The following is a 27,108-nucleotide window of genomic DNA, read 5'->3' as shown; positions in this document are numbered from 1 at the left end:
TAAAAATACAAATTTTCTCCACTGTAACATGTTAGGATTTTGAGATATACTGTAGAAATGCTCATTTTGAAATTTCACCCCCATTTTAGTTCCCTTTAAGTGGAGTTCCCAAAAATAAATCTTCTATGTTTCTTTACTTTTACACGAGAATCCAAATACCAGTTTTTAGTATGTAACATTTTACGTTTCTGAGATATATTGTAGATATTGTCTTTTTTAAAGTTCACCCCAATTTGTCACTCCTGTTTAACCCCCATTAATTGGATTTTCCAAAAAACAAAAAATACGTGTTTCTTTTTTTCAATGGAGATCCCAAATACCTATTTTCAGGTCTGCAATATCTTCTGTTTCTGAGATACAAGTATCCTCATTTAAGGCATTTAACCCTTTTTTCACGCTTTTTTCACCCCTACTATTAGGATTTTCCGAAAACAAAAAAATATGTGTTTCTTTATTTTTAAAAGAGATTCTGAATACCAATTTTTACATCTGTAAGCTTTTGAAGTTTTGAGATATAGATGCACTCATTTTAAAAATTCACCCCCTTTCCTCCCATTAATTCGATTTTCCAAAAACAAAAAAATCGTGTTTATTTATAAAGGATACCTCAAATACCAATTTTCAGGTCTGTAATATCTTCAGTTTCTGAGATACAAGTATCCTCATTTAAGGCATTCAACCCCTTCTTCACCCTTTTTCACCCCTCCTATTTTGATTTTCCGAAAACAAAAAAATACGTGTTTCTTTAATTTTAGAGGGGATTCTAAATACCAAATTTTACATGTGTAAACTTTAAAGTTTTCAGATAGAGACACACTCATTTTAAAAATTTATTCCCCATTTTCACCCCCTTAGCGATGGAATATCCACAAATCCTCCCTTAGCGAGCACCTACATTGTAATATAAATGTATCCTCAAAATTTCATTTCTTTATCTCCAGTAGTTTTGGCTCGGCGATGATGAGTCAGTCAGTCAGTCAGTCAGTCAGGACATGTTCTTTTATATATATAGATGTACAATTGAAGGGTACACAGGAAAAACGAACAATGTCCAAAAATTCAAAAAATGAGTTATTAGTCCCATTCGTTAGCTTAGTAGTGAATCTATCAACACGAGAAATATCAAAGAGAAACAATGAACGATGTCCGAGATATGCAGTAAAATAGAAATGGTACACAGAGGAAGAACGAACAATGTATGCATGGAACTACATTAAAACGAACAGAGTCCACCAACAGCTTGAATGCGCATGCGCGTGTCACCACCATTGCAGTTTAAGGTGATTTATGGCTATGTCAGTTGATTTGTTCTGTCTCTGTATTGTGTAGGTTTGTTACACTAATATTGTATGTAGTACGATGGATGCTGTGATGGACACTCATGTCTACAATTCAAGTGATGAAGAGACTCAAGTAGCGAGCATGGGGAATTCTACAAAGAAGAAACGTAAATTTGGTAGTGTGAAAAGTGTTATGAAGAGGTTACGAGATACTACGTATCAATCCGGTGAAGACTGTGACTGCAAACGATTAGAATGTTTTAAGCGGGTCACTGCAAGTGAACGGAATAAGCTAATACATGATTTTAATAAGTTAGGTGACAGAAATGCCCAGAACTCGTATTTGGCGGGATTAATTACCGTAATTCCTGTTAACCGAAGGCGACCACGGCAGCCAGCACAAGAGGCCCGTCTGCATAATTTTTCTTATGTGTATAAAGTTCGTGTCGTGCGTGAAGGGACACTCGCTGAAATTAATGTTTGTTTTAAAGCAATCTTATCTTTTTTGGTGTAACTGCCTGCCGTTTACACACAATTAAATCGTCCCTGGCTACAACAGGACACTCCCCAATTGACAAAAGGGGAAAACATGAGAACAGAGGCAAAAGTAAAGTTCCTGAAGAAACATATGAAGCAATGACTACATTTCTCAGTTCTCTTAAGGGACGCAAAGCTCATTATAGTTTACAAGATACAGGAAAAGTTTACCTACCTGAAGAACAAAATGTGAAAAAGCTACTTTTCATGTTTCTGGAACGCTATCCGCATGTTCAAATTTCTTATGAGACATTCAGAGTAACATTTGTCACAAAATTTAACATCTCTTTTGGGTATCCCCGAAGTGACACGTGTAGCAAGCATCAGCTAGTAACTTAGAAAAGGCTAAAGAAACGTCTTCTAATCTGGAGGAAATAAAGAAGATTGAAGAAGATTTGAAGAAATTGCATAATGAAATGAAATTGCACAAAGTTAGAGCTACAAAAGGAAGAGAAACGCAAGAAGAGAAGCTAGAAAAGATGCAACATACGAGGGAATAGCTATAGATTTTGGTAGAAATCTTCTGTTACCAAACATATCGACCAGTGAGGCCTATTATCGTAGACAACTTTCATTTTATGTGTTCAATATACATGTTTTAGCAACTGGTATGTCGGTATTTTACACTTAGGATCAGACAGTGGGAAAAAAGGGAGCAGATGATGTAGTTTCAATGCTACATCATTTCATAACAACCCACCTAGATCATTCTGTCCGTAAACTCCACATTTTCTGTGATTCATGCAGTGGACAAAACAAAAACTTCACCATGATTAGATTTCTCCACTATGTAGCAATAAATTTGAATCGCTTTGACCAAGTAGTTGTCACATTCCCAATAAGAGGACATTCGTACATGGAGTGTGACAAAAACATGGGCCTAATCCAAAAAAAATCTCCAGCAGAAACTCCAGATGACTGGCGGGAAGTAATTAGAAATGCTCGAGTGAAACCTTCTCCTTTTGAGGTAGTCGATTGTAAAACAGATATGTTCAAGTCCTGGGGTAACTTCCTAACACCGATGTATAAGAAAACTTTCCCTGCTGCAACCCGGCCCATCTTGGAACTTCGAATTACACCCAGATATCCACAGACTGTTGAACACCGTGAAACATACAATGGTCTCTTCAATTCCACCGTTATTACAGCAACAGGGCGTAAGAACGTGTTACACGGCCAACATGAAGTTGCGCAAGCATATTCAGGACCAATTCCTTTGCCTGAAGAGAAGTACAAGGACCTTCAAATACTGAAGAAGTTTTGCCGAGATGATGCACAGGAGTTCTTTAGTCGTCTACCTGTCGTAAAAGGGTCGACTAAGAACCAACCGAACGATGACGATAGTGATGTTTGATAAAGTACTGTGGTAAGGTGATTAAATTAAATCGATCATTACATAAGAGGACAGAGAAGTATTAAAATGTGTATTACGTTTCATATGTGTACGGCCATATTTAGTTATAAAAATGTTCAAATTATTTTAATTTTTGAAGTCGAAAGCCAAACTTTTACAAATTGAACCATTTTTAGAAAGACATTGATACAGACATTTTAATGTGAGCTATTATGTGCATATTTAAAGTAACATAACACATTAAATTCATAATTGACTGTAATGCTTTTATTTCTATTTGTGTTAATTTGAGTTTATTATTATTAATATTCTAAAACATTGTAAAATACCCTCAAAATTATTTTTTAACATATTGAGGTATTGTTAATGCTATATTGGAGGAATAATCAGTGTAATATCGTGCAAGTGCCCATTCTTTCAGGAGGATCCCGAGGAAAAACGCACATAGTCCTTGCACTAATAAACTAAAAAATTTATTACTAGAGTACTTGTTAACTTAGAAACATCATATTGATGGATGAGATACACATATATGTGACAATAATTTAGACACCTACATACAAAAAATTATCTCCTTAGTATTTTGTGTAGAAGTGTTCAAACTTTAAAATGTCTCTCCTGTAAAATTTGCTTTTTGTGACAATGTTCGTTTTTCCTGTGTACCCTTCAATTCATGATTGTACCTTCTCCTCCATGTTCTTTCAGAGATTCGGCCGATGATTCCAGTATCTTTTGCTGTTAATGGCTAAGTTTCTGAGGCATACGCAAGCACAGCTCTTATAAGTGTTATTTTATACACTGACTGACAGAGCAAATGCAACACCAAGAAGGAGTGGTTCGAAAGGTATGAAAGTTGGGGAAAAAACAGAGACGGCACGGACGAATAATTGATGTTTATTTCAAACCGATATGCAGGTTACACAATGCGCACGGCATCGACTCAGTAGGATGTAGGACCACCGCGAGCGGCGATGCACGCAGAAACACGTCCAGGTACAGAGTCAATAAGAGTGCGGATGGTGTCCTGAGGGATGGTTCTCCATTCTCTGTCAACCATTTGCCACAGTTGGTCGTCCGTACGAGGCTGGGGCAGAGTTTGCAAACGGCGTCCAATGAGATCCCACACGTGTTCGATTGGTGAGAGATCCGGAGAGTACGCTGGCCACGGAAGCATCTGTACACCTCGTAGAGCCTGTTGGGAGATGCGAGCAGTGTGTGGGTGGGCATTTTCCTGCTGAAACAGAGCATTGGGCAGCCCCTGAAGGTACGGGAGTGCCACCGGCCGCAGCACATGCTGCACGTAGCGGTGGGCATTTAACGTGCCTTGAATACGCACTAGAGGTGACGTGGAATCATACGCAATAGCGCCCCAAACCATGATGCCGCGTTGTCTAGCGGTAGGGCGCTCCACAGTTACTGCCGGATTTGACCTTTCTCCACGCCGACGCCACACTCGTCTGCGGTGACTATCACTGACAGAACAGAAGCGTGACTCATCGGAGAACACGACGTTCCGCCATTCCCTCATCCAAGTCGCTCTAGCCCGGCACCATGCCAGGCGTGCACGTCTATGCTGTGGAGTCAATGGTAGTCTTCTGAGCGGACGCCGGGAGTGCAGGCCTCCTTCAACCAATCGACGGGAAATTGTTCTGGTCGATATTGGAACAGCCAGGGTGTCTTGCACATGCTGAAGAATGGCGGTTGACGTGGCGTGCGGGGCTGCCACCGCTTGGCGGCGGATGCGCCGATCCTCGCGTGCTGACGTCACTCGGGCTGCGCCTGGACCCCTCGCACGTGCCACATGTCCCTGCGCCAAACATCTTCGCCACAGGCGCTGCACCGTGGACACATCCCTATGGGTATCGGCTGCGATTTGACGAAGCGACCAACCTGCCCTTCTCAGCCCGATCACCATACCCCTCGTAAAGTCGTCTGTCTGCTGGAAATGCCTCCGTTGACGGCGGCCTGGCATTCTTAGCTATACACGTGTCCTGTGGCACACGACAACACGTTCTACAATGACTGTCGGCTGAGAAATCACGGTACGAAGTGGGCCATTCGCCAACGCCGTGTCCCATTTATCGTTCGCTACGTGCGCAGCACAGCGGCGCATTTCACATCATGAGCATACCTCAGTGACGTCAGTCTACCCTGCAATTGGCATAAAGTTCTGACCACTCCTTCTTGGTGTTGCATTTGCTCTGTCAGTCTTTGTATTTTATTAGAAATAATAATAATAATAATAATAATAATAATAATAATAATAATAATAATAATAATAGCTCAAGTTGAAATTTTAAAGGAAATTGCCGAACAAACTGGTTTGCAGATATCATTTGAGAAAACAGAAGTAGTGACTAATATCAAAGAGGCCTCACCAAAACTCCATACAAAATACGGGGACATCACCCGAGTAGACAAATTCAAATACCTGGGTGAGATCATCATGAAAAATGGACTGGACAAAGAAGCACTTCAGGAGCGAGTACGCAAACTGGAAATAGCCTACCAAACATCCCGCACAATCTACAACAAAAAATGCCTTTCCCAAAACGCCAAGATACGTCACTATGAAACAGTTCTGAAGCCGGTAGTTCTATATGCAGCCGAAACCCTGTCTCTAAATGCTAACAAAGGACTCCTTGAAGAACTGGAGAAAAGAGAACGCAAAATTGTGAGAGGAATCTTGGGATCAAAGTACAGAAATGGAATCCATCAAAAGAAATCCAACAAGGAAGTCTACAGCAAAATAGAGAAAATTACCGACACAATCAGAAAAAGACGGGCACGATTTTACGGTCATCTGAAAAGAATGGACGGAAGAAAGTTAACTAAAGAAATATTTCACTTTTTTGATTCAAAACCCAAAACCACAATTCCCTGGCTTAGAAATACCAAAGAAGACCTGCAAATGCTACATATCTCAGCTGAAGACGCCCTTAACAGAGATCTCTTCCGCTAGAAAATATTGACGAAGGGGCTAAACCGAGACGAGCAACCGAAGAGAAGACACGGTGCCCCTTGGACAGAGGAACGTAAGCAGGCCCACTCACAAAGAATGAGGGAAATTTGGGCTCTAAAGAAGGCCAAGTTCAGTGTCAAATGCAACAAGACTTAACGTGGTCCTTGATGGCCCCAGCGAATTATATATAATAATAATAATAATAATAATAATAATAATAATAATAATAATAATAATAATAATAATAATAATAATAATAATAATAATTGTACCGAGCGGTACACCTCCACGCCGCTAATTCAAACTTTGCGCCTGTTGAAACTCCTCTGCTGGAGGAAGTCTGAACTGTATCTACTGTATTAATTTTCAAGTTTCTCAGAAGATGTCACTACTTGGAAATTTTGAAGTTTCTGAACTGGGTCGTTTTCGACGTATTTTTGTTTTACCTGTAGTAAGAAGTGTGAACTTTCTCTTCTAGAGGACACTACTGAAGAACTACAAAAGTGCACCCTAGTGCGAAGTGAAAGAACTGTTTATTGGAGAAATTTTTATTTCAAAAGTTTGTTTCTTGTTAAATTTCTTTCGGTTATTGTTTAAGTTGGCTGTATAACCCTTTCTTTCCCCTTGTTTTGAATTTAGCCAATCCCGAATTTCTTTAATTAAGTTATAACCAATCAGGTGTATCTTCCCCAGAGGGGATATATTGCTTAACCCTAGCCAATAAAGTTTTGTGGGAGGGTGTTCTCATTCCTCAAACCCCTCGAACTTTCCGCGAGAGTATATAAACTGCTGATTTTAGGGTCTCCGGGCCACTTCAGTACTATCTTTCAGTGTGTAAAGTACATAGCAGGGGGCGGGAAGCGCCTCTTTCTTCGGGCAGCAGTTCAACAACAAGGTAATGGCCGTTTAAGAACTTCTTTTCTTGCTAGCTCAGCAGTTTAACTCTCGGGGCGGGTCCGAAACCTTTCACCATGTAACTTTCCTCTAAAATGTAAAGACACTTAGTTTCAATTCTATCTTTTTAAACTAAAAATTTGGGATAGAGAGTGCTTAACCCTCTTGAACTCCCACGCATATTGTTTTGAGGTGAACTTATTTTTCACAACCGATTCTTCCTTAACGTAATGTAAATTGTTTCTTTCTAAAGTCACCTCTTTAGTATGGGATTAGCCCTTGCATTAGCGGCCTAGAGCCAGTTTAGGTTTTAAACAAATGTATTAGGAGTGCTGATTGCCTCCTCTCAAATTGGTATTTTTGAGGCCATGTAATTAACCTTTTCTCTCTTAATAGGCCTCAGTAGGTTGGGTATTTTACCCCTGTTTTCGTGTCCGTGGAGGACAACTTGAAAGTGGAGTTTGGTGTGGCCTTTGATAGGCGAGAGCGAGTGGCTCTTTCTTGAAAATTGAGGGTTGTATGCCTCGAGGAGGCTTTACTGTGTAATTTTGGAGCAAGTGCTCCTGGGCATGAATGGGGTTTTCTGCCCCTCTGTGAAAACTTATTTTGGAGTAAAGTTGGGCTAATTGCCCAAGAATTGTGAGTTCGGGGCTCGAAGCCCAAATCCTGTAAATACTGTAATTGCACTTTTGTTGCCTTGCTACTCTGTACCTGCCATGCTTGTTATTTCTTAATTTTGAAAAGAAAATATAACCTTGTTAAATTTTATCTTAACTTTAATTTCGTATTTTGAGGCCCGTTCACCCCCGCACCTTCTTTCACCTCTGCAAGTCCACGAAACTCCGTAACAATAATAATAATAATAATAATAATATGGTCTCAGTTGACATGTGCAACTTTCAATTTGACGCCATCTGGCTGTCTGATTGTCAATTTCGACGTTCCGGTTTACTCCAGGCCTGCTAGATGGCAGAGTAAACCGAATCTCTCTTGGGCGTTTTTAGGTATTTTAATTAATTTTGTCGGGTGAACACCAAATGTGTCACCAGAGATGTTTCACATGCCGACACCGTACGTCATGGAGTGTGGAAAGGACATCTTTTACCGCCCTTCAAAAATTCGACTTCCTCTGCCGGGTTTGAATTCGCTATCTTGGGTTCCGGAGGCCAACACTCGACCGCAGATCCATAGAGGAAGCTAATTATTTTCAAAATACGAGTATAATTCACCTCCCATGTAGATGCAAACCCTGTCGATACCCACCATAAACAAATCCATGTGTTAAATTGTTTCTGAGGAAATTGAACCTGCGAGGACCGGCCGAGTTGGCAGTGCGGTTAGGGGCGCGCAGCTGTGAGCTTGCATTCGGGAGATAGTGGATTCGAACCCCGCTGTCGGCAGCCCTTAAGATTGTTTTCCGTGGTTTCCCATTTTCACACCAGGCAAATGTTGTGTGTCTGCTTTGATTAAGGCCACAGCCACTTCCTTCCCACTCCTAGCTCTTTCCTATCCCATCGTCGCCTTAAGACTATCTGCGTCGGTGCGACGTAAATCAGCTTGTAAATAAAGAAAAACCTGCGAGGAACTTACAACATACTATAAGCTCATTCTTCCTTTGTGCGACTGTACAAGTGAATTTCTAATATTACTTTTCAGGCGGTGATGAAAGTAGCTAAGCAACCGCAATCATCAGCATGGTTAATACCTGACCACTTGGTTGTTTGTGTTATACTTAATATCGAGGTTTCAGGAACTTATCAGTTTACAGGTTACTTCTACCCATCATTTTCACCTGTTGCTATTTCATGATGGTTGCAGTATTTTTTCATCTGTCTGCCAGCACAGGCGAGAGCAAAATCAGCTTCCACAAAAGTCCCAGTTTCATCTATGACCGACGCTATGGAAGCTGCTGAGGTATGGGTAGTGCTGAGTAATGACTAGAGGGTGTATGTTGTTGAAATGTTATCTTTTCTTCCTGTTCCTTAGGATGTTGCTCAGAAGTATAGAAGTTCATTCTGTAACATACTAACAAACGATAATAACAAGTTTTTATTTTGCATTTTTTCGCCGATTTTGGTTGATCTGTCATTATTTCAGCTTTCAAGGAAGATTTAAAATCATTTTAATTTTTAAAATTAAAGTACGTACGGTATTCTTTTTTGTCAGACTGATAGAAGTTTACAAGTGAGAACGTAATAAATTACATTTTTGTCTTACCAAACCAAAAACCAAACCCCATGGCACTAAAGCCCTTGAAGGGCCTTGGCCTACCAAGCGACCGCTGCTCAGCCCGAAGGCCTGCAGATTACGAGGTGTCGTTTGGTCAGCACGACGGATCCTCTCGGCCGTTATTCTTAGTTTTCTAGACCGGGGCCGCTATCTCACCGTCAGACAGCTCCTCAATTCTAATCACGTAGGCTGAGTGGACCTCGAACCAGCCCTCAGGTCCAGGTAAAAGTCCCTGACCTGGCCAGGAATCGAACCCGGGGCCTCCAGGTAAGAGGCAGGCACGCTACCCCTACACCACGGGGCAGGCATTTTTTTCATACAATGGTTAAATTTGCTAAATATATTTCACGGCTAGGCAAACTGGCCAGCAGTTTGTGACTAAGAAAGTGTAAGGAAAGGATTTACACATGTGAGTCCTATGTTTGGAAAATATCTACAGGAACACAATACAGAACTCTGGTAATTAGGAGTTAGTATTTCCTGATGATGATGATGATGATGCTTGTTGTGTAAAGGGGCCTAACATCTAAGGTCATCGGCCCCGTAGGTATTTCCTAAAGTGTCTCAAGCACAAGGAATCCGACAGACTTCGTACCCGTCCCTGCAGCCAGTCATTCAATCTCGCGTACCTCAAGGCCAGGAGTAAATGGAAACGAGAAGGGTTTGGAAACAACAGTTATTTAACTGACCGCTTCAGTGCAGAAATATGTGAAAAATGAAACCACCACCTAGTGTACTTTTTAATTCAGTTAGTGAATGAATTTCGAAAGGATGTATTTACAACAGATGGGCGTGTTTTATTTTGTAAATTGTGCGGTGTTGAAGTGAGTGGGGAAAATATATATTTTTTGTACAACAGCGCATTGAACGAGAAAAGCGTCTGAAAGTTGTAACGAGTGCGAAGAACAAGTGTTTCCAGATTCTTCGGGTTCAAAGTGCTAGTACTACATCCGGAAAATTATTATGTCCATATTATATACACTTCCGAGTAAATTAAGAGAAAATTATTTCTGCAAAAACAAGAGCTGCGCAATGAATAGAACAGTGATAAATTACTTCTAAAGCCATTGTTACACGGACACCAGAATTCAGTATCGTCAAATATTTTTGTCATTTGTTACTTATTTTATAGCATTTTTCCATAAATTTAAGGGCACTTTATAGATCATTTTCAGTGATTTTATAGGTCAACAGCGAGTCTGAGTATTATGAAAGGTGATGCACATAGGATCAGTTGCGCTGAAAGAGCACTTTTGGGGCCGATTACGGAAAGCAATGGCCAACTGCCTTACTCATCTTGCTAAGCAGTACACCTCATTTTGGCGCCGCTATCGGTTTCTTGCGGTTTGCCTATAACCGGATGACCGTTGGTGGTGCTATTCGGGGATCCAACCAGCCTCCGGGCTGATAACCTGACAGTCAGGCTCAGCATTTCTCAACTTTCGTGGATTTTAAAATACTTTAAGCTTGAACATGGCGAAAATACAGAAATGTATACGTTAGGGAAAATACATACTTTTCAAAATGGCCTGTTTATTTAATAAATGATTTACTGAAAATGAGAAACAGAAATACAGGCTGCTCATTGCAAGTATAATAATAATTACCAATATAATAGACCTTTAACCTTTCAAATGAAAAAAAAAAGAATAAAAATGAGAAACAGGCTCATTGCACCAATATAACAAACGTCTAACCTTTCAGGTGTATAACATAAACCATTTCAAAGAATGAAATGAGAAATATACGGTCATTATAAGTATAATCTACATATATATATAAAATAACTTGTCCTGACTGACTGACTGACTGACTGACTGACTGACTGACTGACTGACTGACTGACTGACTCATCATCGCCGAGCCAAAACTACTGGACATAAAGAAATGAATTTTTGGGGATATATTCATATTAAGATGTAGGTGCTCGCTAAGAGAGGATTTATGGATACTCCATCGCTAAGGGGGCGGAAAGGGGGGTGAAATTTTAAAATGAGTGTATCTATATCTCAAAACTTTTAAAGTTTACAGATGTAAAAATTGGTATTTAGAATCTTCATTAAAAATAAAGACAGACGTGTTTTTTTTGTTTTCGGAAAATCCCAATAGGAGGAGTGAAAAGGGGTAAACAAGGGTTGAATGCCTTTAAAGAGAATACTTATATCTCAGAACCTGAAGATATTACAGACCTGAAAATTGGTGTTTGGGATCTCCTTTAAAAATAAAGATACACGTATTTTTTGTTTTTGCAAAATCCAATTAATTGGGGGGTGAAAAGGGGGCGAATTTTTAAAATGAGTATCTATATCTCAAAAGTTTTAAAGTTCACAGATGTTAACATTGGTATTTAGAATCTCCCTTAAAAATAAAGGATCATGTACTTTGTTTTCTGTGAATCCCAATAGGAGGGGTGTAAAAGGGTGAATAATGGGTTGAATGCCTTTAATGAGGATACATATATCTCAGAAACTGAAGATATTACAGAACTGAAAATGTGTATATGGTATCTCCTTTAAAAATAAAGAAACACGTATTTTTTTGCTTTTGGAAAATCCAATTAATGGCGGTTAAACAGGAGTGACAAATTGGGTTGAATTTTTGAAAGACTATATCTACAGAATATCTGAGAAACGTAAAAGGTTACTGATGTAAAAATTGGGTATTTGGAATCTCCTGTAAATGTAAAGAAACATAGGTGATTTATTTTTGGAAACTCCACTTAGGGGGAACTCAAAAGGGGTGAATCTTAAAATGAGAATTTCTACAGTATATCTAAAAAAAACTTAACATGTTACAGAAGTGAAGAATGGTATTTTTTCATCTCTATTAAAATAAAGAAACGTGTATTTTTAGTTTTCGGAAATACCACTTGGGTGGGGGGGGGGGGTAAAAGTGACTGAAAATGGTGTTGAATTATTTTAATTAGGCTGCTGATATCTCAAAACTGAAGATGTTACAGACGTGAAATTTGATATTTGGAATCTGCTTTAAAAGTAAAAAAACACGTATTCTCGGAAATTCCAATGAAGTGGGGGGAGTGAAAGAATTGAAAAATTAATTGACTTAATTGTATGAGAATACATACATCTAATAAAAACTGAAGTTGTTACAGACGTGAACATTGTTATTTTTATCTCCTTTAAAAACAAAGAAAAGAGCATTGGGGGGGACAATCTTGGGGGGCGGGAGTGAAAAGGAGTTGAATTCCTTTCATGAGGACACACAAAACAAAAACTGAAGAAGTTAGAGTCGTGATAATTGGTATTTGTAAGATCCTTTACTATTAAAGAAACAAGTATTTTTTGGTGGAAATTTCACTTGGGGGGGGGGGGGTGAAAGGAAGTGAAAAAAGTGAATTATTTTTATGGGGATACTTATATCTCAGAAGTGAAGGTAGCAGACGTGAACATTGGTGTTCGGAATCTCCTTTAAACATAAATAAAAACGCCTTCTTTTAATTTTTTTGTGGGGTGGGGGCTAAATAATCTTAACGGCGGTGGGGTGTAAAAGGAGGTGAGACCAATTGATTTTACTGTTCATAATGTAATTATAAGGAGCCTCCGTTGCTCAGACGGCAGCGCGCCGACCTCTCAGAGCTGGATTCCGTGGTTCAAATCCCGGTCACTCCATGTGACATTCGTGCTGGGCAAAACGGAGGCGGGACAGGTTTTTCTCCGGATGCTCCGGTTTTCCCTGTCATCATTCATTCCAGCAACACTGTCTAATATTTCATTTCATTTGTCATTCATCGATCATTGCCCCAGAGGAGTGCTTCGGCAGCCGGCACAATTCCTATTGTCGCCGCTAGATGGGGCATTATTCATTCCATTCCTGACCCTATCGAATGACTGGAAATAGGCTGTAGATTTTCGATGTACTTATTCTGATCTTAAACAGATCATTTTTAATCTTTCCTGGGTTCGTTTTCAACAGCCATCTTTTCCTTCGGAGAACGTTCTTAGATTACAGTATATTCTCCTGGCATATAAATAAAAATGTAAACACATTTGAAATAAACGATTGGAATGAGATTGACCGTCAAATTGTTCACCTCTATAATAAGGTCAATAACGCACGGAAGTATGTCATTCGTATCGCCAGAAATCCCGCACACTTGTCTACGCGCGACAATGGTGCTGGTCACATTGTCAACAATGACAATGGCCGCAGATGTAATTTACCGCCAAGTAGCGGTCTTGCATCTTGCTGAGGGGTCCAGAACATCTAATAATAATAATAATAATAATAATAATAATAATAATAATAATAATAATAATAATAATATTCTGGACCGTCGTCAAATGTGCGGACCGCGCAAGAAACGGATCCTGGACGGGTAATGACTAAGAATGCAGTCCGGCCGCGGGTTCAATACAGCCAAGGCACCCAAGACGACACCACGCCAGATCTCCTGAAGGATTTGATAAATAAAAAAATGCTTATAGGAAAAGATGGCAAAGATTTAGGGACCCAACTGACCGGGTGGAATACCTGGACCTAGCCCGGAAAGTACGAAATCGATTGCTGGAAAGAAAGATTGAAAAATGGGAGGAAACTTGCCGTAATCTCCCGTAAAACGAGTCAGATCGCGAATTTTGGCGGATTCTCGCAGAAAACGAGTCAGACCGCAAATTTCGGCGGATTATATATCTAAAACAATAAGCATTCAATTATAAATTTCAGTGTAATACCGTAGCGAAGCATGGGTATCTTGCTAGTCTACATATAAAAATTAAAATGTCCTGACTGACTGACTGACTGACTGACTGACTGACTGACTGACTGACTGACTGACTGATTCCATCATCGCCGAGACAAAACTACTGGACATAAAGAAATGAAATTTTGGGGATACATTTATATTAGAGCGTAGGTGCTCACTAAGGGAGGATTTTTGGTTACCCCGTCACTATGGGGGTGAAAAGGGGGGTGAATTGATTGAACGAGCTTATCAATCTCTCAAACTTAAAAAGTTTACAGACGTAAAAATTGGTATTTAGAATCTCCCTTAAAAATAAAGAAATACGTTAATTTTATTTTCGGAAAGTCCCGTTCGGGGGGGTGAAAAATTGGTTGAATACCTTTTATGAGGATACTTATATCTCAACAACTGAAGATGTTACAGACATGAAAATTGGTATTTGGAATCTCTTAAGAAGAAAGAAACACGTAGGTTACTTTTTGTTTTTGGAAAATCCAATTAATGTGGGGGAACAGGAGTGACAAAAGGGGTGAATTTTAAAAAATACTCTATCTACAGTATATCTCAGAAACGTAAAATGTTACAAACGTGAAAATTTGTATTTGGGATCTCCATGAAACTAAAGAAACATAGCTTTTTATTTTCGGAAAATCCATTTAAGGAGAACTGGAAAAGCGCGTGAATTTATAAAATGAGGATATCTACAGAACATCCCATTTGAAAAATTAGTTTAATTCTATGTATGAGGATATTTAAATCTCAAAAACTAAAGATGTTGCGGACGTGAAAATTGGTATTTGCAATCTCCTTTACAAATAAGGAAACAAGTATTTTTTTGTTTTCGTAAAATCGACTAACAGGGGAGGGGGTGACAATAAATAAAGGAATTGAATTATGTTTATGAGAATACTTACTGTATATTTCGGAAACTGAATATGTTACAGACGTGAAAGTTGGTATTTAAAAATATTAAACACGCATTTTTTGTTTTCGTAAATCTACTTAAGGGGTGAAAATAATTGAGAAAGCGGGTGAATTTTTTAAAATGAGTACCGGCATATCTACAGTATATGTAAAAAACTTAACATATTACAAACGTGAAACATGGTATTTCGAAAGTCCTTTAAACATACAGGAACATTTCTTGTTTGTTTTCGGAAAAGACACTTAAAGGGGAGGGTGAAAGGAATTGAAATAATTTAATTATTAAAAAATGGCTTTCACGGCCGCAGATCTTACAATCACATGAATAGAACCAGCTATTGGGTGGTTACGCCGTGTGCATTTTGCAGAGTTTCGCCCAGAAGTGCCATTTGGGCTCATTATTTATATGGGGATACTTATTTCTCAAAAACTGAAGGTTGCAGACGTGAAAATCGGTATTTGGAATCTCCTCTAAAAAATAAAGAAACACGCCTTTTGGGCGGTGGTATCAATTTGGGTGGGGGGTGTAAAAGGAGTTGAATTCTTTTTATGAGGATACATAGGCCTATATTTCAAAAACTGAAGATGTTACAGTCGTAATAATTGAGATTTATAAGCTCCTTTATAAATAAACACTTATTTTTTTGTTGTTTTTTTTTTCGGAAAATTAACTTAAGGGGGGAGAGTGAATGGAAGTGAAAGAAATTGAATTCTTTTTATGGGGATATTTTTATCTCTAAAATTGAAGGTTACAGACGTGAAAATTGGTATTTGGAATCTACTTTAAGAATAAAGAAACATGTATTACATTGTTTTCGGAAAATCGACTTAAGGGAGGGGGTGAAAATAAGTATAGGAGTAGAATTCTGTTTATGGGGATTCTTATATCGCAGAAACTGAAGATGTTACAGACGTGGAAGTTGGTATTTTGAACCTCTTTTAAAAATAAAGAAACACGCATTTATTGTTTTCGGAATGCCCATTTAAGGGGGTGAGAGGAGTGGAAAGAAGTGAAGAAGTTTAATTCTTTTTATGAGGATACTTATTTCTCAAAAACTGAAGATGTTACAGACGTGAAAACTGGTATTTAGAATCCCCTTTAAAAGTAGTATTTTTTTCGGAAAATCCATTTAAGCGGGAGAATTTTTTAAAAATGAGTACCGCTATATCTACAGTATATGTCAGAAACTTCAGTTACAAATTGAAACTTTGTATTTGGAAAGTCCTTTAAAAATACAGGAACATGTATATTGTCTTTTTTTGGAAAAGACATTTAACGGGGATGAAAAGAAGTGAAAAGGTGTTGAATTATTTTTTATGATGATACTTATATCTCAAAACTGAAGATACTACAGACATGAAAATAGGTATTTGGAATCTCTTTTAGAAATAATGTAACATATTTTTGTTTTTGTATTTTTTCGGACATGAGAGTAGACTGTTTCTCTCACGTGTACGGTTCTCTGCCGCATGGTCATCTTAGCCCCAAAAGGCAATACCACTAACGTGGTTTACAAAGAGTTTCTTGGATAAATGAAACTCAATTATTCGGTGTGATTTTATACTTTTAGGGATTTTCGGATAATGTCGTAGTACAGTACCGAGGAACGATTACTTTTAACAAATCACGAAATCCACTGCTAGTTAGCAATATAACAGATGTCTAATCTATCAAATGACAAAAATGAACATTATAAGTAAGTGGTTGATATCGGAACATATCAGTTGTTGACATCGAGGGTAATTTATTTTTTTCCCAGCAAGCAGTTTATTTATAACTAGCAATTACCCACGGCTTCGCTCTCGTGGATTTCGTCATTTGATCAAAGTAATCGTTCCTCGGCATTGTAAGTTATTAAGACATTATCTCAAAATTCCCAAAGCATGAAAACTCACCCAAAAATTCAGTTTCATTTACCCCAGATATTCTTTGAAAACCATGTTTGTGGTGTAACAATTTGACGACCACCAATAAAAAATAAACAATATATATATATATATATATATATATATATATATATATATATATATATATAACAAAATAATCATAGGTGACTAAAATAAGTGTAATTAACAAGACAGTGGGCGCCACCTGTAAAACAATTACAGGAATATATAACTATGTAGAACAATGAGTAACTCCCTCTCCCAAGGCGACGGTCATCAGCCTGACGAAGCTCCAGACTTACTTTATAACCTTACCTGTTTACCCCTGAAATTAGATGTAGGTAGCATGCCAGGTTCAACCTCACTCCACTGATAGAAGATTTACTGCAAGTTTGATACCAGAACTTTACTCCCAAAATAATAAACAAAATATAAAGAATACCACAATAATCATCACTTAAAGAGACCCCCTCCTGATTGCCGTCCACAAAGGCAAAGTACAAACAACTACGACCAACATTAATCATTACTTCACGAGACCTACTCGTTTGTCGTTTACAAAGGCAAATATACACACTACTAACAACAACCAAATCATTACTTCACGAGACCTACTCGTTTGTCGTTTACAAAGGCAAATATACACACTACAAACCATCAATTAAATTATTGATACTATATATACATTTCTTAACATACCTCCAGGTAAGAGTCGCACTGCACTCTACTTTTGCAGATCAAAAATCGTATTCTGGTAGAGAAAAGTACGACGACTTTCTCTACGTACGGATGCAACCTTCTTTACGAAGTGCATCCTTAACCTTATTTACACACTTCATCGACGTCTTGAGTTCTTCTCGAGTGCCGCACAGGTTGGTGTAATGCCTCAGGTTTCTGCAACTGAAAGTGGATACTCGACCGACGATTTCCTCGACCAAGAATCAGCTCTGTGCTCAAACACACATCCACTACCGAATCTCGATTCTGTACGCATCACCACATCCACTGTACATGATCTCGTAGAAGAATTGTAGTCCAACTATTATACAAAGTTGGAGTTACAAATAAACACTTAAGTAGCGTCTTTGACCTAACAGCTACCAGAAACTCATTAACATCAGCAACATATAGCGTGCTCACTCCGAAAACGATACTCAAGAACAATACAACATTGGGCGTAGGAGTGAGAAGGGAACGAACCGTGGCTTTAAGTTAGGTAAAATGAAATGGCGTATGGCTTTTAGTGCCGGAAGTGTCCTATGCGCAAAATAACTCCCACGCGCCGGTCCGAGTGAGAAACACACAGAATCAGAGACAGAAACACAATCAGAAACAGCATTAGAGTCCGAATCCGAATGACTTGCCGCACACGCGTACCTGCTTATATAGGCTTGCTGCACGTGGTTATAGCGTCCTGGAATGTTTACTGGTAGCAACGCTCTCACGGGCACTTCTTGACGCGTCACTCAGTCAACCCAACCTCGCTTAAAAACAAAGCCCTCGTATTGGCTATCGTGCGTCTGTTGTGACATCGAACGTCCACTCACGTACATCCACATTGATCCACTCCAATTCTTCAGCCTATACTACCTGCCGTACCCCGCGTTTCCAAGCCACTTGTTGCAACACATCCAACTGACTTCAACCGTCCTTCCCGATATAGTCGCAGTTTTCCCGGTTGCACAATCCTTACGGCTAGGCCATATTTACAGACTCTTACCCAAACGGAAATTTATAAAAAATATAATGATGTACATATGCAATATTCCCTAACTACACATTATTCTTATAATATTACGTTTTTACATTCTCAATAAACAAAATTACATGATTTTAACGTTACAAACTATATACGAAAATTTCCTAACCTAAAAATTCGGGATCGTACATACGTACGGTTACAGTGGTATTACCTTTTGGGGCTAACAGGACCATGCGACATAGAATTGTACATGTGAGAAACAGTCTTCTTTCAAATCGAAAAAAATAAATGCATGTATCTTTATTTTTAAAGGAGATTACAAATACCTATTCCCACATCTGTTACATCTTCAGTTTTTGAGATATACATAAGTATCCCCATAAAAAGAATTCAACCCCTTGATCAGTCCTTCCCCAACCCTCACCCCCATCTAAGTGTATTTTCCAAAAACAAAATACATGTCTCTATTTTTGAAGGAGATTCCAAATACCAATTTTCACGTCTGTAACATCTTCGGTATCTAAGATATAAGTATCCTCATAAAAATAATTCAACTAATTTTTACGTCCTTTCACCCCCTGTAAAGCGCCTTCTCCGAAAACAAAAATGAACAGGTTCCTGTATTTTTAAAGGACTTTCCAAATACCAGGTTTCTTGTCTCTAACATTTTCAGTTGTTGACATATAATGTAGATATACCGGTACTCATTTAAAATTTCACCCGCTTTTCCAATTCTTTCAGCCCCTTAACTGGATTTTTCGAAAACAAAAAAATATGCGTTTCATTATTTTTAAAGGAGATTCCAAATACCATTTTTCATGTCTGTCCGTCTGTAACACCTTCAGTATTTGAGATAAATGTACTCATAAGAATAATTCAACTTCTTCTTCTTCTTCTTGACTTCTTTCCACCCCTCTCCCGCCTAAGTGGACTTTCCAAAAACAAAAAATACGCGTTTCTTTGTTTTGAAAGAAAATTCAAGATACCATCTTTCACGTCTGTAACAGCTATAGTTTTTAAGATAAAGTATCCTCATAAACATATTTCAACTAATTAATTTATCTTCAACACCACAACCCTTACTTCGATTTTCCGAAAAAACAAATGAGTGGTTCTTTATTTTTTTAAATATATTCTAAATACTAATTTTCACGTTTGTAACATCTTCAGTTTTTGAGATATAAGTATCCTCATAAAAGTAATTCAACTCATTTTAACACCCCCCCTTCTACCCGTTAAGTTGATTCCCCTCCCCAAATGTGCGTGTTTCTTTATTTTTAAAGGAGATTCCAAATACCAGTTTTCACGTCTTTAACATCTTTAGCTTTTGAGATATAATATCCTTATACAAAGAATTCAACTAATTTTTCACTTCATTCACCCCCCCCCCTTAAATAGATTTTCCGAAGACAAAAGAAGACGTGTTTCTTTACTTTGAAAGAAGATTCGAAATACAAATGTTCATGCCTCTAATATCTTCAGTTCTTGAGACATAAGTAACCTTATAAAAAGAATTCAACTCCTTTTTCACCCCAGCCGTTAAGTTGATTCCCCAACCCCTCCAAAATGCGTGTTTCTTTATTTAAACGGGATTCCAAATACAAATTTTCACGTGTGTAACCTTAAGTTTTTGAGATATAAGTTTCTCCATAAAAGGAATTCAATTTTTGCACTTCCTTTCACCCTCCCCCACTTAAGTGAATTTTCCGAAAACAAACAGTACCCGTTTCTTTAAAACGAACTTCCAAATACCAATTACCACGACTGTAACATCTTCAGTTTTTGAGATATGTGTATCCTCGTAAAAGGAATTCATCTCCGTTTTCAAACACCCTCCGCCCTATCAAGTTGATTCCCCCAACAAATGCGTGTTCCTATATTTTAAAGGAGATTCCAAATACCAATTTTCACTTTTGTAACATTTTTAGATTTTTTGGTATATATACACAAATAATTCAACTAATTTTTCAATTCTTTCAACCCCCCCCCCACGTTAAGGTTTTTTCCCCACAACCAAAAAATACGCGTTTCTTTATTTTTAAAGGAGATTCCAAATGCCCATTTTCACGTCTGCAACATGTTAAGTTTTTGAGATATCCGGTACATATGTTGAAACGCGATACATTAAATCACATTTTAACATACTAACTAATTACATTGGTAACTGTGAGTAATATATGTACGTCTATTATGCATACTCTCTAGATGTATGATGTTTTATTCTCGTCCATACTAGAAATGGTTTTCCGAGTTATTCCCATTCAAGAGAAACGCGGGATGATATCCAATATACAGGCTCCAGTAGTTCCTTCCCAGTTTTAGCTGCAATTAATAAAAACAAAAACCTCAACAACACAGACTGTCCAATAAACTTTAATGTACTACGTACACGAGGACATGAACTTCGATCCAGTTCTCGCCCAGTGATCAAGTATCAGGCTGCAGACTGGGAAGTCCAACGCTCGAATCACTGCTTATGAAGGCAACTGAGGAGCTATAATTCTTAAAAGGTGAAGTTCGTATCCTAAGAAGCGACGTGATGGTTGGACCCACTGCTCTAATCTTGTGACACATAATTCAGCCTCTAAGGGTCTCATCACTTGTTGAGAGGTCGCGGACTTGCGAGAGCTGTTGTTTTGGTAAGTGTGCACACAGCTTCCTTCATTGATCTACGTATTCTGCACATGTAAGGTTGATCGAATGCCTTCTATCAGGTGCTGCTATTTTGATGGACGCTTTAAGGAGACGCTGGTGTGGCGGTCTATTGTTCTGAAGGAGTTCTGGCGTATTTAAGCACCTGCAAATACCACCGGACTGAATAGGGATCTAACATGCCAAATTCGACTCAGAAGGCTAGAGATTCTACCATCTAACCAACTGAGCCGAGCGTATGTATGTATGTATGTATGTATGTATGTATGTATGTAAATTAAAAACTCGAAAACGACGGAAATGAATTTGACACCCTCCATGTTACCGCATTATGGCTTTTGAAATGCGATGATATGTCAGAAGGAACACTTCACGCCAATTGGTGAAGGAAGTTTGTGTTTGGCACATGAAATTCCATACAGCGATTAAGATACGATTAAGGAGCTATAAGGAAATACATATAAGAATTTAAGAATTCTACAAGAAAAATACAGTAGTTCATAGCAAATATCTGTTATGTTAGACGCGACAGTCTTGTATTTCAGGCCGTTAAAGCATAAATCACTTCATTGGCTATGTTTGTTGTTTTCATTACCTTGGTTACATTCCTCTTGCTACAAGAAAGGATCAAGAACCGATTCTGATGTGGGAGGGGGGGGGGAGTTCTTCCGTTTATTGTACAGTACTGTGAAATGAGTTTAAGGTGAAGATTACCACAGTGAGACATTACGAGGCTAAACAATGAATAAACGTTGCAAAAGAGAGTAAAGCTGTGGGCGAACTTTATGTAAAGGAATATTCATAATCTGAAATTACGACTGTTCGCCTGTCTCTGTGCTCCACGATCACACCTTAATGGCTCATCCGAACAAAATTAAATTTTCAGGGTAGAATTGAAAACTTGGGATGAATTTAACAAGCTGCGTTTTATTGTCGAAAATATTGGGAGCGGTAGGAGAATATAGAGGGCGTAAATTTAACTTTGGTGTTAACGAAAGTGTTCCGTATATTATTTTAATATCTTTAAGACAGCACTTGAGCAAAATAACTAATGGTCTGAAATATTTTATTTCTCCTTAATCATTCGTCGTACGAGATGACCTAAGAGATTAGAAATTACTTTTTACACTCTTCTCAAACTTTCATAACGCCGTATACCAATACAAGAACTTTTAGACTAAGTTCCCTGAATTTAAGTACTGAACTATTGCAATTATGCAATATATAGAATATTTGTTTTAATCATCTGGTATTACATGAAAGCTAAGCACATTTCCTTGGAATCTCAATTCATTTAGCCTACTTAGTTGTAAATACCGAGCTCGATAGCTGCAGTCGCTTAAGTGAGACTAGTATCCAGTATTTTGGAGATAGTGGGTTCGAACCCCACTGCCCGCAGCCCTGAAGATGGTTTTCCGTGCTTTCCCATTTTCACACCAGGCAAATGCTGGGGATGTACCTCAATTAAGGCCACGGCCGCTTCCTTCCCATTCCTAGCCCTTTCCGGTCCTATCGTCGCAATAAGATCTATCTGTGCCGGTGCGACGTAAAGCAACTTGTAAAAAAAAGTTTTAAATAACTTACTCAGATAAGTTCGGGAGCCACAGTCTCCTCTGCGTGCATATTCTAAAGCTTGAGGAAGGCTATCAAGAATGTCTAAAATACAACACAGTCCTACAATAATGTTCGATTTTTTAGAGGGGGATATTATTAATATTATATATTTCAATTTTGAGTAAAAAGTGCGGGCTGACGACACGAAGTTTGAATCCCAGGTTCAAACATTTTTCTTCATAAATTGAAATTTATCAGGAGATGGTCCGGCTCCATGGCTAAATGGTTAGCGTGCTCGCCTTTGGTCACAGGGGTGCCAGGTTCGATTCCCAGCAGGGTCGGGAATTTGAACCTTAATTGGTTAATTTCGCTGGCACGGGAGCTGGGTGTATGTGTCGTCTTCATCATCATTTCACCCCATGACGACGCGCAGGTCGCTTACGGGAGTCAAATCAAAAGACCTGCATCTGGCGAGCCGAACTTGTCCTCTGACACTCCCGGCACTAAAAGCCATCCGCCATTTCATTTTTTCATCAGGAGGTGGGGTTTCCTACTGGGATCTGAATGCTAGTAAGTAATGTTTCAATGAAGTTCATTTCATTCACTGCCAAATAATTATGGGATACAGTCTTAATGCTAAAGGGCAGAATGATATCCGTTTCAAGTTTGTTTTACTGGATCTTAAAAACACTGGAGTACCGTTAAGTTTCCTCTAAAAGGAGGTCTTTAACGTGCCAATAAATATACTGAAACAGGTCTTATTGAATATCAATGATTGTGCTGGGAAACGAACCTGTAATCTTGATCATATCAGGCAGGCACCTAGCCAAATGCTGATGGATTATAGACAAGATATACGTCCAGATAATGAATCTGCGTCTTATCGGAATTCTGCGGTACTGTCATAGAATCTGAAAGCTGAGCTCCCTGCATTGAAAAGGACTGAAGAACTCTAAAGAGAATTGACTAACAGCCTTACTGTCTGTCACATATACCACAAAGCATGAGAAACACTGTCTTCCTGCACTCACTGATGGCAGAGAACCGTTCGTACTGATTTACAAGACTATTTATGAAATTATTTTACGTAGAGTGAGAGGAACAAAGGAAGAGGGTATGTTACTAGTCATCTGTTTTCTCAGATTTATACCAATGAACATCAACACGACATTTACAGCTCTAACTATAGATCAAAGATACTTCCTACCTGTAGACGCTTGCGAGCCACCCACACCGTACAGACTGTTACTCTGGTCACAGGAACTGCCGTGCGCACTGCGACTGCTACTGGAGGCTGAAGAGCTATTGCATCTCTCAGGAATTCTTCGACCACCGTAAATTGACTCGTAACAGTTGCTGATGGAAGTTGTTTCATCTGATATTCTCAACGTAGTCACAGATTTTACATCATCGTAAATATCCTCCTCTTCACACACTGCACCATCACCAATGAACTGGTAGCCTTCTCCTTCACAATCGTCATAAGCAGGCAATGAACAATACTCATAGCCGTTTTCGGGATCGGCATCGTCTTTCTTTCCTTCGGGAGGTCTATAGCCCACATCATCATACGTATTATCTTCGACAGTAGAATAATTGTGGCTCGTAGGGTCGCCATTAGCGGAGTATACACTGGGTGCTGGACGAATGTCGTCATAGATATCATCTTGAGCTGAAAATGTTTCTGAAATCTCTTGTTCTTTAGGTTTTTCTTGAGTTTCAGTTGGTGGAGGAGGAGAAGAAGAAGGAGGGGGAGGAGGAGGAGGAGGAGGAGGAACAGCACGGTATCTAAGATGCTCAACTGGTATACCCAATGGTTTCTTCGGAGGGAGTGGAGGTGCTTTCGATAAGCTACCACGCCAAAGAAAAGAGTGATTTGGTTTCATATTGTCCACCAGTTCTTTATAATGGCCTTCTTCATTGTCCGTTCCTCTTGAAACTGATGTGTCACTTATCAAATGTACTTCGGTAGTAGTACTCTGTCCTACATCATTAGAAATTTCAGAGGTATTTACTTCTTTAACAATAACTTCACACGCATGGTCTCCCGTCACTGGTAAGTGTGTAGTAGGGTGTTCACATGATACGACAGAGTCTCTGTTTCCTGCCTTATCTACATCTGCATTAACGTTATCTATTACCGTTATCACAGTAATATTACTAGCATCTGAGTCTTTCTGCAAAACGCCACTAGGATCATCTCTATCAATCAATACTTGCTCTGGAATGACATGATCTGAGCTCTCTTCTTTCAAAATTGCTTCCTCTGTTACGATTTTGTTCTCTTCACAATGTTTGTATCGGGAAGAAAGATTTGAATTGTTTGTGTCTGAGTGTCTTGTACTTGCTGTTGCACCTGAATCATTTTCAAGGGGAGTCTGTAAGAGATCTGGCTTTTTTGAAGAACATTCAAGAGGAATCTGAAGAATATCTGGCTGAATTTCGACAGTTGATATTTCTGTTAACTCCGAGCTCTTCACAATAACCTTCCTCACATCATTACACACTGATTTGCGACCACACTCTTCCTTAGATTCATTCCCTCCATTCAAATAAGTACTTTTCGCATCTAGTACTCTTAGAGATTGTGAATGTAGCGTTTTGGAAGCCGACTGACAGTCCTCAGTGTTCTTCGAGACAACAGACTCGACCTTGGGCCTTGTTACGTCGTGAGTAACACCAGGTCGGTCATTGTTTTTAGCTTTCATCTGGGAAGCATTCTGTTCAAATATTTGAATTGCAGCTCTAACATTCCCACTCCTAGTACCAAGAACAGAAGGTCGATATGTGATACTTATTTTTCTTTTCATATCTTTTAAGTTACATTTCGTCGTGTCGTCAGTCTGCACAGTGGGAAAGGACAGGGATTGTTTTTTCACTAAAGTATTCTTGGGTGAAGAACCTTCTTTTTTAACACTGCTATTTTTTCGACTAAGAATAACTTTAATTTCAGTTTGTTTTTTGCTCTGGGGTATCATAACGACCGTTTTGCAGTCCGAGTCGATCTTACGGGTGGTAGCATCGTTGTCGTTAATAAGTGCATTGAATTTTGTAGTGAGGGCCGCTACAGTATTGGAGCTCAGGGTAACACGAGACTCTACCACTTTTCCTCTGCGGGAGGTGGTGTTGTTTCCTCGAACTTTGAAACTTACTTTCCGCGGTGGACTTTCTCTTGTGTTCCCAAAAGTATGTTTGGTCTCTACAGGTTGTACTTTCTCCTCATCCTTCTTAATGTTCTCGTCAACTATTGCACACACTTCCTTTATATTCGTTTTGCCTACTGAGGATGATTCTGTAATATCCTCTGCATTTATTTCTTTGTCCGCATTGAGACTACCCTTATCTGCATGACACTGTTGTGATGTCCCCATTTGGGACTCCTCTTCACCAGTCTTGATTTCGCACAATAACTCCCTACGTTTATCACACGTTTCCTTATTTCCCTCGTCTTTCACAGTAGAATCAGTTACATTAGTACATTCAGAAAGGTTATGCGAGGTATTTTCAACAAGCACTTCATTTGAACTTTGAGCGACATGACCTGACGTGCCATGATGCACAAGGGGAGGATCATCACACGAGAGCTCGCAGTTTATTGTTGTTTTAGGTAGCGAAAGAGGTACCTTTTTGTTTTGTCCAAATTCGAGCAATCGATACAAGAAACTCGCCTTATCAGCAATGATAGGAGAGGGCACACGCTTGCATTCGACTGGTTGACGAATTTTGACGCAGCTGAGGTGAGATGCATTGGAGCTATCTGTAGTGGCAGTAGTCTGCTCCCTGGCCAGGGACATCCATTGTGGGGGCGTAGCGGTCATCAGCTCATCAACCGCCGGAGTCACCCCTCTCTTGGACTTCATGGTGCGGAGCAGTCAGCAGACGGCCGTATGCACCAGCCATGCGTCAGCCCATGGAGAGATACGTGTTCTCTGCAAAGGAACAACAAAGATTAATGTACAGACTAGTTTGTAATTCTACAAACGACACGAGTTGTTAAATGCACATGCCCAGCAATGTTATTCTTTTACAAAATGCGCCTCGAATATGAAGAGCGATATCCCAGTTCTATCCCAACAAACACAATGACATAACATTTCAAGCACATCGTATATATGGTAGATGTACAGTCACAAGAAAGGATTATCACATGGTACTGTAATGTCCCTTGCATTTAATATTTTATCGGACTTAATTTTAATTATTATCAAAATGTAATTCACCTCCTATGTAGATAAAAACTCTGGATACCCACAACAAGCATATCTACAGGGTCAATTGTTTCTGAGAAATGTTTACTTGCGAGGACCTTATAGAATATCATGCGATCATTCATTTGGTTTTGAGCCAATTCCTGATACGAATAATCGTCTGAAAACCAAAGTCCCCCGAGTATAAGCACGAACGAACACTTATGCTTTTATAAAGATTTTA

The 27,108-nt window shown here is 39.0% G+C and overlaps 1 protein-coding gene across 1 annotated transcript in view; it reads right to left on the bottom strand.

The window, feature by feature from the left end:
- Positions 1-26,537, bottom strand: part of Exn (Ephexin) — a 256,905-nt gene extending 230,368 nt beyond the window's left edge. Inside the window, exon 1 of the mRNA XM_068226056.1 lies at positions 23,885-26,537. Coding sequence (XP_068082157.1) covers positions 23,885-26,537 — 2,653 coding nt within the window. The remainder of the gene's footprint in view (positions 1-23,884) is intronic.
- Between the last annotated feature and the right edge of the window lie 571 nt (positions 26,538-27,108).

This window comes from Anabrus simplex, chromosome 2, assembly GCF_040414725.1.
Source record: "Anabrus simplex isolate iqAnaSimp1 chromosome 2, ASM4041472v1, whole genome shotgun sequence".
Classification (NCBI taxonomy): Eukaryota; Metazoa; Arthropoda; class Insecta; order Orthoptera; family Tettigoniidae; genus Anabrus; species Anabrus simplex.
The sequence above is the reverse complement of the archived record's forward strand: the minus strand, read 5'-3'. Positions and strand labels throughout refer to the sequence as shown.